Source organism: Podarcis vaucheri (assembly GCF_965113315.1).
Source record: "Podarcis vaucheri genome assembly, chromosome: 7".
Classification (NCBI taxonomy): Eukaryota; Metazoa; Chordata; class Lepidosauria; order Squamata; family Lacertidae; genus Podarcis; species Podarcis vaucheri.
Genome location: NC_138765.1, coordinates 11,424,951 through 11,439,210, shown reverse-complemented (window position 1 = coordinate 11,439,210; position 14,260 = coordinate 11,424,951). Strand labels below are relative to the sequence as shown.

At 47.2% G+C, this 14,260-nt stretch overlaps 1 protein-coding gene across 3 annotated transcripts in view; it reads left to right on the top strand.

Moving 5' to 3' along the window:
• The first annotated feature begins 11,090 nt into the window (after positions 1–11,090).
• The window catches only part of NECTIN2 (nectin cell adhesion molecule 2), a 106,901-nt gene continuing 103,731 nt past the window's right edge, over positions 11,091–14,260 (top strand). Inside the window, exon 1 of one of the 3 annotated variants that reach the window (XM_082231187.1) lies at positions 11,091–11,885. In XM_082231187.1, the coding sequence (XP_082087313.1) occupies positions 11,828–11,885 (58 nt within the window). In that variant the 5' untranslated portion in view covers positions 11,091–11,827. The remainder of the gene's footprint in view (positions 11,886–14,260) is intronic. The other 2 variants (XM_082231189.1, XM_082231188.1) reach the window with 2 other exon arrangements.

Here is a 14,260-nt window from a genome sequence, read left to right as displayed (position 1 = left end):
AAGATAAAATGGGAAGACCTTTGGAGGTGCTGTTTGGAGGCAGGGGGAGAACGTCAGGCCCAGGGATCCAAATGCATCCCTCCAAACCCTTCTGTCCAGGCCATGGCAATCTCTGCAAGCCACGCCCCTTCTCAGGCCACGCCCCTTCTCTTCAAGCCACACCCCTCACTACCAGCTGCTCCGTGTCTAAGTGGGACGTGGCCTAGACACTGATAATGTCTTGGCCTGATGGATGGAGGATAGAGGAGAGTGTGAGTGTATGCAGAATCTAGGCTACTTTAGAAAAGTAAATGCCTTATTCATTGCCCCGCCCACTTTGTCTCTGGCCCCGCCCACGGTAGGCATGTGACTCTCAGAAATGTTGAACATGGTCTCAGAAAGGTTCTTTCTCCCACTGCTATGGGAGTTATGGCCCAGGAGGCTTGAGTCTTGCTGTAACACCCCGATTCTTGCTTTTTCTCCTTCCATTTTTTTAAAAAAAATATTTATTGAGATTTTACACAAAACATACAAAACAAAAATTTTTTAAAGAGTTAAAAATAATTAAACCAACCATTACACATACAAAAAAGAAGAAAAAAGAAAAGAGAGCGAGAACTAACACGAAAAAAGAAACCTAAAAAGCCGATAGTTGAAAAAATAAAAAGAAAAAGAGAAAAAAGAAAGACCAATATCTTAAAAAGAAATAATCCATTTTTCAATATCTTTAAGTTCATTTGCTTATTTCCTTGACCTCCTCACACCTCCCCTTTTGTATTCCCGTTTACAAAGTCCTTTCAGCAAATCCTTGCCCTCTTTCATTTATTTTTATACTATAATCTTAACATTTTAAACTGACATTCCTTTTAAAATATATATATATTTTGCACATCCTGCCAAGGAAAATGAAGAATATATTTATGTTTGCGATAACGGCGGCAAGAGTCTTAATAGCACAAGGGTGGAAGGATGAAGAAATCCCGACAAAAGAACAGTGAGTAGCAAGAGAAATTGATGGACGGTGCGGAATTGGCAAAACTGATGCACAAACTATGTGACAGGGATAACTGTGACTTTAAAGAGGAACGGGAACCTTGTCCAAAGTATCTAAAGAATCAACAAAACGAGTTGGACTCCTTGACAGGTTTTGAATAAACATACACAAATTTATTTGTTAACGTAATAGATGGCTTAGAGATTTTTTTACACTTTTACAATATGCAGAGAACAATATGTGTTAATAAACCAGAAAGAGGAACTGAGGGAAGTCATAGGGGGGAGGATATGGGGAGGGGAATGGGGGAAAATACAATTGTTGAAGTAATTTGTTATGTGAAAACTGTTAATAAAAATTATATATATATATGTTGTTGTTGTTTAGTCGTTTAGTTGTGTCCAACTCTTTGTGACCCCATGGACCAGAGTATGCCAGGCACTCCTGTCTTCCACTGCCTCCCGCAGTTTGGTCAGACTCATGTTTGTGGCTTCGAGAACACTGTCCCACCATCTTGTCCTCTGTCGTCCCCTTCTCCTTGTGCCCTCCATCTTTCCCAACATCAGGGTCTTTTCCAGGGAGTCTTCTCTTCTCATGAGGTGGCCAAAGTCTTGGAGCCTCAGCTTCAGGATCTGTCCTTCCAGTGAGCACTCAGGGCTTGAAATATACTCAGAGTCGCAAAGTGATTTCATGCTCTTTATTCAGCTCATAGTGGTGAGGAGGAATGAATGGAAGTCCCCTCAAAGTATCTGCTTATATACATTATTTACACAATGGGCTGCACATGATTGGTTAATTCTGGAATTCTACTGTAAGCCAATCAGGTTGTGGATTCACTTATATCTGGAGCATGATTGGGTGGTTCCTGCCAACCAATCATACTGCTGCATTGTTCTTGGACCAATCAGACTGCTGCATTCTGAATCCTATTGTTCTAGGACCAATCAGACTGCTGCAATTTGGATCCTATTGTTCTAGGACCAATCAGACTGCTGCAGTTTGGATCCTAGTCAACTCAGTACATAACAGGGCTGATTTCCTTCAGAATGGATCGGTTTGATCTTCTTGCAGTCCATGGGACTCTCAAGAGTCTCCTCCAGCACCAGAATTCAAAAGCATCAATTCTTCATATATATATATATAACATGGACCTACTGTCAAAGCAAAATGCTGGCTCACCAGCTGCTGACCACCTTAATTCCTCAATGACCAGTGTGGCTCCCTGGGTCCCCTTGAGCCAATCCCAGTCTCTCACCCTCGTCTACCTCGCAGCATCGTTGTTGGGCATTAAATGAGAAGGGGGAGAAGCATGATGTCGGCCACTTGGAGCTCTTTGGGGAAAAGGGTGTCTTATGAACGGAATAAATAAGATATGCCTACAAATCAGCCTATGTAGATATTTGTGTCATGGCTCCCCCTCCCTGGGTGCTTTTCATCCTCTGACATGGACCCTAACTTTGGAAAGAAAGACTTTTGCGGCACTTCGAAAAAAACTGCATAGATTTATTGTGGCACAAGCTTTTGTGACCCAGTGAAACCTGCCTGCTCCGCTCTTGTTACAAAGCGCAGTTATGTATCAATAGCATATAAATAAACGGGCTGTCAACTGATTAAAGAGATGATTAATCATCTGCTCCACAGGTGGAAACGCAGGAATTTAACCCCCACTGTGCTGCTCCTCTGGAAGACACTTCTAACTGTATTTCTCAGTCCAAAGGTCAGTTGGCTATATATACATGTCTATAAATATCCCTGCAGTAGTTTTTTTTACGAAAGGAAATAAGATCCTTATACATAATTGGCCTTTGGCCATTTTTTTAAAAAAATAAATACTGCTGTTTATAGCTGGAGTGGAATAAAACTAAATTGCATGTTTGTATGTACTGTTTTTGAACAGGGGTTTTTTTTGTGGGGGCTCTGTTTTGGGGCAGGGAAGGTGAGAGGATTGCAAAAAAAGGGTATTTCCATGAAAGCAGCAACCAAAGAACCATTTTTCAGTTCCGTATATAGTTGACATGCTGTGTATATCATTCCAAAGACCATTTCCCAAAGTTTCATGATCTGCGAGCAGTTTTTCGAAACGGTATTTTAGCTGTGAGTAAAATAACCAGAAGCATAACACGCAAGACCTCTCTAAGAAAATAGGCAGTAGGTTAATGACCTTTTATTGCAGTTTTGCTTTCTCATTTGGGGAATGGGCAATAGGTTTTATGTTTGGAACAAAATCAGATGAGCTTAGGAGCATAAAAGTTAATGTTGCTTGAGCATGTTACATTTGTCACAACACACATACTTCCCTACCCTCACCATATTAAGAGAAAAATCTATGTTTTAACTGTATTGTCTTCCTTTAGGTTCAGAAAATGCGGTGAGATGTTATCTTAAGTGTGTTTCGTACACAGCTTTCTCGTAAGACCACAACGTGCAACTTCCACAGCATAAAAAATATCTTGTCATGTGTATCAATTAACCCTCTTTTTAGGACCGTCGTAATTCTTTCCTGAGAATTTAATAATTAGCCAGCCTATTATTAATACAGGGCATCTTACAGAGTTTTGCAAAAAACAACAACAGCTGCTTACCCTCCATGAAGTTTACAGTCTGAAAGACAAGTCACACAAGGGTGGCGATGGGCATATATTATTGCTCTTAGGAGAGAATATACCTAATTATATGTTGATCTATTTAATAATTAGATGTCTTTTTTTAGGTTAATTATAAGAATCTTCAGCCTTGGCATGGCTCAGAAAAGAGTAGGATTTATGTTCCTCTACCGCACCGCCCTTTCCTGAAGATGAACCTACAGAGATCTTGCTGGCTCAGCTGATCACTCTCCTGAGCCTAGTGATCTGGTTACCTCTACAGCTTCCAACACACCCTTCTCCCAGTTTTCTCCCTCTGATCACTCAACCCACCACTAATCCTGGACTCTGAGACTTCTGCCCTTGGGGATTCCCCAGCTGGTTTCTGCCACTGTTCCTCTGCCAGTGGCGTAGCGTGGGTTGTCAGCACCCGGGGCAAGGCAAGTAATTTGCGCCCCCTAACCCTAACCCCCAGATGTTGCGCCCTGTGCGGCCGGCCCCCCCTGCACCCCCCACGCTACGCCACTGTCCTCTGCATCCAAGCCCTCTGCCACACTCCGGCGCTGCAGGAGATGCCACAACTAGTATTTTGCCTGGCGCCTTCGTTATACACCTTTAGGTGCCAGGCAAAAATGTTCCTTTTCAACCAGGACCTTTGGTTTGGTTAGTTAGAATTTGCCAGCCCCGGATCCGGATGGTTCCTCTTAAAACTGCAGCTGGAGGCTTGCATGATTGAATTCATTAATTCCTATGCCCTTTTAAAATGGGGGGGTTTTTTGGGGGGGTGTTATTGGGTTGTTCCTGCTTTTATTTTGATTATGTATTTTGTGGTTGTATATATTGATTTTGGTAAAGGGATGCGGGTGGCGCTGCGGTCTAAACCACTGAACCTCTTGGGCTTGCTGATCGGAAGGTCGGTGGTTCGAATCCCCACAACGGGATGAGCTCCCGTTGCTCTGTCCCAGCTCCTGCCAACCTAGCAGTTTGAAAGCACGCCAGTGCAAGTAGATAAATAGGTACCACTGCGGCGGGAAGGCAAACGGCATTTCTGTGTGCTCTGGTTTCCGTCGCGGTGTCTCATTGCGCCAGAAGCGGTTTAGTCCTGCTGGCCACATGACCCCGAAAGCTGTCTGTGGACAAACGGCAGCTCCCTCGGCCTGAAAGCGAGATGAGCGTCGCAACCCCATAGTCGCCTTTGACTGGACTTAACTGTCCAGGGACGCAGTTGGCACTGTGGTCTAAACCACAGAGCCTAGGGCTTGCCGATCAGAAGGTTGGCGGTTTGAATCCCTGCAAGAGGGTGAGCTCCTGTTGCTCGGTCCCTGTTCCTGCCCACCTAACAGTTTGAAAGCACATCAAGTGCAAGTAGATAAATAGGTACCACTTTGGTGGGAAGGTAAACGGCGTTTCCGTGCACTGTTCTGGTTCACCAGAAGCAGCTTAGTCATGCTGGCCACATGAGCCAGAAGCTGTCTGCGGACAAATGGCAGCTCCCTAGGCCTATAGAGCGAGATGAGCGCTGCAACCCCAGAGTCATCCGCGACTGGACCTAATGGCCAGGGGTACCTTTACCTTTTTAAACCTTTCTTTATTTTATAGCGGTATATAAATTCGATATATTATTTAGAATGGAGCGTGAGAGGCGGGTGCGTGCGCCAAATTTTGATGTCGCACAGGGTGCCACTGAAATTTGAGGCTCCCAGCTCCTCGACTGCTCTCCTCACCCCAGGACGGGGTACATGTAAGAAGTGAGGCTAGTGAGGACTGGAAGAGGACACTGGCAGCGAGTCTCCCTGGTATCAGGCAGAGGACATTCCCAGCCCTCCTTGGAGAGTCCAGGAATTGAAAACCTGTGTTCTTCCGCATGCAGAGCAGTTGCTGTCCCACTCAGCCACATCCCCTTCGCACTTGAGAGTGGGACGTACTTCTGAGCAACCACAGCTAGACCTGGAATGCTCTGCAGTTTCCCTGCCTCACCCCGCAGCATAATTTAGTCTTTATAACTTCCCTCTCTTTGGAGCAAAATATGAGCAAATAGTTTCTCTTCCTCATGGTTTTCTCCCCTGGTGCTCCGTTGGAACAATGGTCAGCAAGCACTGATAAAAGGTGGGAGGGTTTGGGAGTTGCCCCCTTAAAGAATGGCAGATTGTAAAGGATACAATAGACCACCCACCGCAACCTTCCATGGGAAAAATGCTATAAATCCATTTGGTCAAAGGAGCCTGGGGAGGTCCCATGGTTTCACCAATGTGTAACCTGAAACTCCAAAGGTCTCGGGTTGTGGTTCATGTTCATGCCCCCTATAAATCTTGCCTTTTTAATTCCGCCTTCCTACCAGGACCTGGAGAAGGTTCAGGAAGTGCAGGGCGGCGACAGGGTAGCATTTCAGGTTTTTCAGGTCTGATTAGAGATGACCAAGGGGTGCATGACTGAGGCGCAGTATAATCTTGGAGAGAGAAAAGGCTTGGAGTAAAAAAAAAAAACCCCCGGATGCGTTAGTCTGCTTCTGCAAAAGCGACCAGGAATACAGTATTGTAGAACCCACAAAAGGCCTACATTTACATGTCCAGAACCTGTTTTATCATAGGCATGAATATTACACACTCAGTTGCACGCTCTCCTTCATAGTGAACATCAGTGCTTAGAAAGGAACTGAATCCACTTCACGTTCGCTCACTCTAAAAAGCAGCTACAGTGGTACCTCGGGTTAAGTACTTAATTCGTTCCGGAGGTCCGTACTTAACCTGAAACTGTTCTTAACCTGAAGCACCACTTCAGCTAATGGGGCCTCCTGCTGCTGCCGCGCCGCTGGAGCACGATTTCTGTTCTCATCCTGAAGCAAAGTTCTTAACCTGAAGCACTATTTCTGGGTTAGCGGAGTCTGTAACCTGAAGCGTATGTAACCCGAGGTACCACTGTAATTCCTTTCCAGTTCAATTTACAATTCATTTCCCACCCATCCCAGTTTTCAGAATTTTACAACCTGCTCCTCTTAAGTATAAAATATACTTTAGGGAGACTGAGAAAACATCAGAACACACACAGTGTAATGTGAACAACTGTTTTCCTGCATTCCCACCCCCAAAATGATTATCGTTATGCGTAAACAGCATCAATCACTTTTCAGATAGTTAAAAACGATAAATGCAATAGACTTAAGTGCAATGACCCCCCCTCCAACATATATATGCCTACTCGTAAGTAAGTCCTATTGATTTCAGTGGGCCTTACTCCCAAGTAAGTTGGATTGCAGGCTTCGTTTTTTCCGATTCTGCAAGCCTCGATTTTTTAAGACAGGAAAATTATTTGCTCTTCCTCAACTCTATAGCAATGTTGACGCTTTTGTCAGTCTGAAAACTTAGGCAATACAGTATTGGCCTATTTTTCTCCCTCTGGAAAATCATTTGCTCTTCCTCAACTCTATAGCAATGTTGACGTTTTTTGTAGATCTGAAAATACACAGCGCTGATGACTGGGAGCTGGGGAATCCCCACTTAAAATTTCAGTTCTGCTGCACACCCACTAGGCCAACTTAGCTGAGTCACTGTTCTTTTAGCCTTGGTATTCCCCCCCATCACCAATCTGTAATATGGGGAAATTGTTCTGGCCTAATTTGCAGGCCTGTAATAAAAGTATAACTGCTATAATGTACGTGGAACACTTTGAACACCTGAAATGTGCTACATTACTCTCAGCGTTAAATCATAGGTTTGTGGTGGATGAAAAGAAAAACCTCTTTCAGCAGCTGATAATTAATTTATATTAATTTCCACAGCGTGGCTTGATAAGACAAAAATATAATCTGGAGCTCATTTTTAGATGTAGTACTGTAAGATGCAGCAATATGGAGATGAACCCCCCCCCCCCAAGTTATTTGTGTGATTGCACGACAGCAACCACCAGGGGGTGAGCGACGCTCACAAAAAATTGTCAAGAGGAGGTGTGTCGGTTTATAGCAGCGGTCAGACGGAGACTAAGCAAGGTTCGGGTAGAGAGCGACTGAGCTTCTGCACATTCAATAGGAAATAGTTCTGAACCGACAGAACAAACGTTATCACTCCAGACTCCAGGCTGGCAGATGCTCCCCATGTAAGACAACAAAACCCCTCCAAGCTAGCTCATCAGGGAGAAAGGCCACATTCCTGCTGGGAGAGCTTTCTACTTGCAGGGTTTTCTTTAAAATATACACACAGGAAGCACACCACATAAGTGGCACACAGCCTTCTCTGTCGACTTAATGCTGTTGAATGCGTACCGGTTGCCTGTGGACAAACCCCTTCAGTGTTAAGTTGGTGAGCACCCCACTGATCTCACACCGTGAGAATAGATGCCGTTTTTAGGCTGTCCAGGAGAACAGGAAGACAGATGCTTTAAGAACTGGGGACTTTTTAAAGGAACGCGCTGGGATGTTCCTAACTGTCTTGAGACACCTCTAGAAATCCCCTGTGCTAACTTTTCAGAGAAACCTCACCCATGGTCAACCTCATCCAGGAAATCAACAAGGGGTGAGATCATTGGGAGAGGGGGAGCTGTGAAGATTTGCTGGGCAACACTGAGCCACAAGTTTTTTCCCCCATAGCTCATTGGTGCCTGCCTCCTCCTCCACCACCAGCCCAATCCCAAGGAGCTAAATGAGATTGCACAGTGAGCGCAGCCCAGAGAATCTGCTGTTCCAAACGGAATACATTTGCTCTGCAACATCTCACAGATAAGGAAGTACACCCAGTGAGAAGTGATTCCTCGAAATGATTGCTCACTTGTGCCATAGAAGTACAGTACCGCATTTTTCGCTCTATAAGATGCACCAGACCACAAGACGCACCTAGTTTTTGGAGGAGGAAAAACAAGAAAAAAAAAATCTGAATCTCAGAAGCCAGAACAGCAAGAGGGATCACTGCGCAGTGAAAGCAGCAATCCCTCTTGCTGTTCTGGCTTCTGGGATAGCTGTGCAACCTGCATTCGCTCCATAAGACGCACACACATTTCCCCTTGCTTTTTAGGAAGGGAAAAGTGAGTCTTATAGAGCAAAAAATACGGTAATTCAGAGAAAAGCAGTGCTTGATTTCTAAGGGGCAGGAATGGGGGTAAGGTATCAGCACCAGGCTTTACTTGCAAGTAAACATCAGAGGATTGCCCTCTCTAAGGTATCATGGAGAGTCAGGACAGGCAATGGTTTTGGAGAGTTAAAAAGATGGAGAGTTAAAAAAACAAAACACTGTGGGGCAGGACAGGGATTTAGCCTACAACCCCACCTACTTTTATTAGTAAGCAAGGCCCATCACATTCCCTTTGCATTGAAGAGAGTGATATTATGGTGGCAACGTTTCATTAATTGATCAGATTACTCACTGGAGGCTGCAATCATATACAGTGGTACTTCAGGTTACATACGCTTCAGGTTGCATACACTTCAGGTTACACACTCCACTAACCCAGAAATACTGCTTCAGGTTAAGAACTTTGCTTCAGGATGAGAACAGAAATCGGGCTCCAGCGGCACGGCAACAGCAGGAGGCCCCATTAGCTAAAGTGGTGCTTCAGCTTAAGAACAGTTTCAGGTTAAGTACGGACCTCCGGAACGAATTAAGTACTTAACCTGAGGTACCACTGTACCCACTTTCCTCTGAGAAAGTTTCCATGAATTCAGTAAAAAGTGATGTAAAAGAACTGCACGGTTTATAATAATAAAAAAAATCCAGTGGACCAAAAACTTGCCCCACAAATAACAGGGCAGGAAACGTAAATGTATTTTAATACAAGTGTTTAGAAAACTGCACCTGGTCTTAGGTGTTGTGTTTTGTCACACACAGGAGGCATTTGAAAAGGCTACCATTAGCTACAAATGTATAGCATTTGTATAGCATCCAGATCAAGGGAAGTAATAGTGCCACTGTATTCTGCTCTGGTCAGACCTCACCTGGAGTACTGTGTCCAGTTCTGGGCACCACAGTTCAAGAAGGACACTGACAAACTGGAATGTGTCCAGAGGAGGGCAACCAAAATGGTCAAAGGCCTGGAAACGATGCCTTATGAGGAACGGCTAAGGGAGCTGGGCATGTTTAGCCAGGAGAAGAGGAGGTTAAGGAGTGATATGATAGCCATGTTCAAATATATAAAAGGATGTCACATAGAGGAGGGAGAAAGGTTGTTTTCTGCTGCTCCGGAGAAGCGGACACGGAGCAATGGATCCAAACTACAAGAAAGAAGATTCCACCTAAACATGAGGAAGAACTTCCTGACAGTAAGAGCTGTTTGACAGTGGAATTTGCTGCCAAGGAGTGTGGTGGAGTCTCCTCCTTTGGAGGTCTTTAAGCAGAGGCTTGACAACCACATGTCAGGAGTGCTCTGATGGTGTTTCCTGCTTGGCAGGGGGTTGGACTCGATGGCCCTTGTGGTCTCTTCCAACTCTAGGATTCTATGAACTTCCAACCCCAAAATAATCCAGGTGCTTCTTGCTTCAAAAATATTATTTCCCCGGATATACAACTGGGAATCATAGAAGTGTAGAGTTTGAAGGGACCACAAGGTTCGACCACCTGCAGTACAGGAATCTTTTGTTTAAGGTGGGGCTGGAACCCACCACCCTGAAATTAAGACTCTCATGCTGTGTACAGACTGAGCCATCCGTTGATTAAAAACTCACACAATCAATTGACGAAATTTGCTTACACAGAGCTGCTGATCTCAATAAAATATACATAACAGTTAACAGAGCCACAGAAGATTTCAGAGCAGGCATGGCTGAGATCATCCTTTAAAGTTGCACGGATAATTTTTATTCTTTTTGTAAACCGCTCGCTGAAGTTTTACTACAATCAAGTGGCATAGAAATCTTGTTTGAGGAAGAAATAAATCTGGACCAGGGGCTGAGCCCTGCTGTTGGACCCAACGGGACTGCCTAAACCTGCACAGGATCAGTTCCTGTGGGTTGCACGTTCATGTGAACGCAGGACGCTCTCTGCATCAAGCAAATCCTACCCAAATGCGTGAGTAGGGGACCAAGCCTTCCTAAGAAAATACAGTGGTACCTCGGGTTACATACGCTTCAGGTTACAGACTCCGCTAACCCAGAAATATTACCTCGGGTTAAGAACTTTGCTTCAGGATGAGAACAGAAATCGTGCTCTGGCAGCACGGCGGCAGTAGGAGGTTTCAGGTTAAGAACGGACCTCCGGAACGAATTAAGTACTTAACCAGAGGTACCACTGTAATGGCGACCAGCAAGGCCTAAACCATGGGTAGGCAAACTAAGGCCCGGGGGCCAGATCCAGCCCAATGACCTTCTAAATCTGGCCCACAGACGGTCCAGGAATCAGCGTGTTTCTAAATGAGTAGAATGTGCCCTTTTATTTAAAATGCATCTCTGGGTTATTTGTGGGGCATAGGAATTCGTTCATTATTATTTTTTCCAAAATATAGTCCGCCCCCCCCAAGGTCTGAGGGACAGTGGACCAGCCCCCTGCTGAAAAAGTTTGCTGACCCCTATCCTAAACCCTCCCGAAGAGGAAGCAAGCTGCGTGCCCGAATCTCCCAAAAACGTGAAATCGATGGGATGATCTTCCCTCCTCTTGCCCAAATGTGATTCCACACATACATACATAATTTTATTTGTATGCCGCCTTTCCACAGTTCAAACCATGCTCAAAGCAGCTTACAGTATGAAAAAAATTCAGAACTACAACTTAACAAAAGTAGCCATGAACAATACATGAGAAATTAAACAAATACTCAACCAAACTGAACAATTTCCACATCAATCACAATGAGATCTATATTAAAGATACAAAAAACCCTAACAATAAATACTTCTAAGGCACAGAGAGGTCAAGATCCTGCACACACCTTTCCTTAAAGGGCGCGACCCATTCATCCCTGTGAGGTTCCCCGCATAAGGTGAGCTCTAAACGAGGGAAACCTCGGTAGTGCCAGCCAGACAGGTGCGCTTGCACCGGGTTGAGGTGGGACGGGGGAAGGCGGGGGTTCGGTAAACCGGGGGCGAAGCCCCGACTGGGCGTGGCCACCCCTTCCCTCCTCCCCTCGAGGGGCGGCGCCAAAGGCGCACCGGGCGATTGCAGCAGTAGCAACGCGCAAGCTGCGGAGACGCAGCAGTTGTCGCCACGGAGCGCGAGGAACCGCATCTTCCCCCGAAAGAGACGGGACTGAGTCTAAGGCTGAAGCCGATCCAGCGCCGGACGGACGGACGGACGCCCCGAGGAGCCAGAGCGGAGTCCCAGCCGCCGCTTGATCTGCTGCCCGGACCCTCCACCGCCCCATGGGCGCGCCTCGGAGTTCGTGCGCCTTCGCGAGCCTCCTCTTCTGCCTGCTCTCCGGTAAGCCCGGCGCCCGCCGTCTCCAGCCGCCCAATGCCCTCCCGCTTCCCTCGCTCTCCTCCCGGCTGGACTCTCCTTCGGCTCCCCTGGATCCGGAGTGCCAGGATCTGGTGCTCCTTGGGGATTCCTCCTCCCCAAAAGCGCAGGTCTGCGCCACCTCCAGCGCGGAGCGAACTCCCCGCTCGCCGCTTCCTTCCCGTCGCCGCCGTCGCACCCTTTGCTTTCTCCCGATTCTGGCTGCTGGCGACCCTCCTCGCTCCGAATTCGATTTCTCCCTCCCGCCCCCGCCCCATGGCTCTCCCAAACCGCTTTCCACCGCAGCAGCCCAGTTGCCGGATAAAGTTTCTTTCTCCGCCCCCTCCCTCCCAAGATGGCGAGGCCCAGGGAACCTGTTTCTCTGGCTGGGCGCCCTGGGAAAGGCGGAGCGGGAGGAGACGCCCCGGAACACTTCCTCACCTGGCCGGAGCCGGCGGGGCGGGGCCGCAAGGTGGAGGGCTCTCTGCCTTGAGGATCCGCCAGCCCCACCACTCCCCCTTCCTCTGGGATCCTCCCTCGCCCCCTCCCCGCAGGAATCTGGAGAATTTCAGGGGCGGTGGGGAAAGCGAGGACCAGCCTTCCTTCTGCGCCCCCGGTCTCTCTCCCAAGCTCTCCTCCAGCTATTCCACAGCTGCAGCGCCCCGGAATGTTTAGTCTCCCAAGGAATCCATGACGCTTAGTATTCGGTGTGATCTTGGTTGATTTAGCTCTGTTAGCTTGTTTTCTTTTCATGCTTGGGGTGGGAATAGCGGGAACCTTTGCTGAGTTTCTGATGGGCAGATCTGAATGAGCTCCTTGGGGACTTGCACACATAATGTAACTGGTTGCATGATCATCACTGCAACCTGTAGATCTCACCCCTGAAATGATTAGTTGCCCAGATCTCCACCCAACCCTGGACTGTAATGTGTTTCTGGTAGGATCTGCTTGTGACTAGTATTTGTCTCACACACACACACACCAGCATAGCTCTGTTGCTTATTATTTTGTATCCAGCAGTGATGCCTGGAAGGATTTGCTGTGCGCTCCCTGCTGTTCTCTGGTCGTGATGAAAGGCTGCCTTGCACAGCTTGCTGTAGCTGAGCTGAGCATCTGTGCAGGTAGTTGCTAGGGGGAAGTTCCCTTCTCACCTTCATAGGCTGCTTCTCGAAAGCAGCTTTGCGAAGGAACAGAGGACTCCCGTTTGCAAAGACAATTAAGAACTGCAATGTCTAGATGATAGATCACACGGAAAGGTGCCACCTTCCTAACTCAGACCTCCACGTCTAGCAGGGATTCGGCCAAGGGGCTTGCCAGCGACAGGGCAAGATGGTGGGTTCCATCGCTTGTTTTTTGTCCTTGGCGCTTGGTGATTAGAGACGTGTCGCTTCCGAAAGAGGTCATAAGGAGTAAGATGAGCCCCGATGGATCAGGCCACAGGGCCAGCTTGTCCAGCATCCTGTGATCCCAGGGGCCCAGCAGATGCTGGTGGCAAACCCTTAAGCAGGACCTGAGCACAAGAGCACTGTTCTCTTTTATGGCTTCCGGCAGCTGGCATTCAGAAGCATCAGTCCCCCAGTTCCTAGCTGTTGTGACCAGAGTCCCTTGATGGAGAAGACGGTGCCTCAGGTGGTGCCTTGGATGCAGCAGGCATTGGGTTCAAGGGCCAGTGATGGAGGAAGGCCCTTCTCTGAGGAGCTTCTGCCAATCTTGAGGAGACAGTGGACAGCCTGAGCTGGCATAAGGCACCTTCTGATGTTCCATTGGGTTTTTAAACCCCGTTTCGTTTGGGGAACCTTGTCGACTGCCGAGTCCTTGATCGTGGCAGAGGATTCAGAGGCGTGTCCTCAGGTGCACAATTGGTTTGCAAGGGTAGAATACAAGCCCTCTTTTATTGCAGCAGGACACAATCCGTTGCTTTTCTGTGGCTGGGTGAGGAAGATGGGCACAAATCACTGTTAAGGGAATTTTGTCTGCCGTGACGCATCTTCTCATTGAGGAGGAAGTTCCATGGAACGATTGCAGTCTGAAAAAACGTGAGAAAAAGACGACGGGACGGGGCACTTCTGCATTTGTTTGTTAGGAACTGCTGTCAGATGTTTAGGGCAGGCGGGAGTTGACTGCCATCACGGTTCCTGTGGGTGCAGTGGTACCCTTGAGACCTTTTCCTGGCACCCACAAAGCCTCTGAACCGCCCCCCCTGCCGCCTTGTGATGAGGTGCCAAGCTGGGTTACCCTTTTCTACCTTGAAGAAAAAGGAAGGCTTGGAAAATGCATAGCATTCTGGAGCAGGAAGCTGGAAGAGGGAATTTCTTCCCTGCTTCGTCTTTCAGCTCTATGTGCCTTTTCAAGACTAGTTG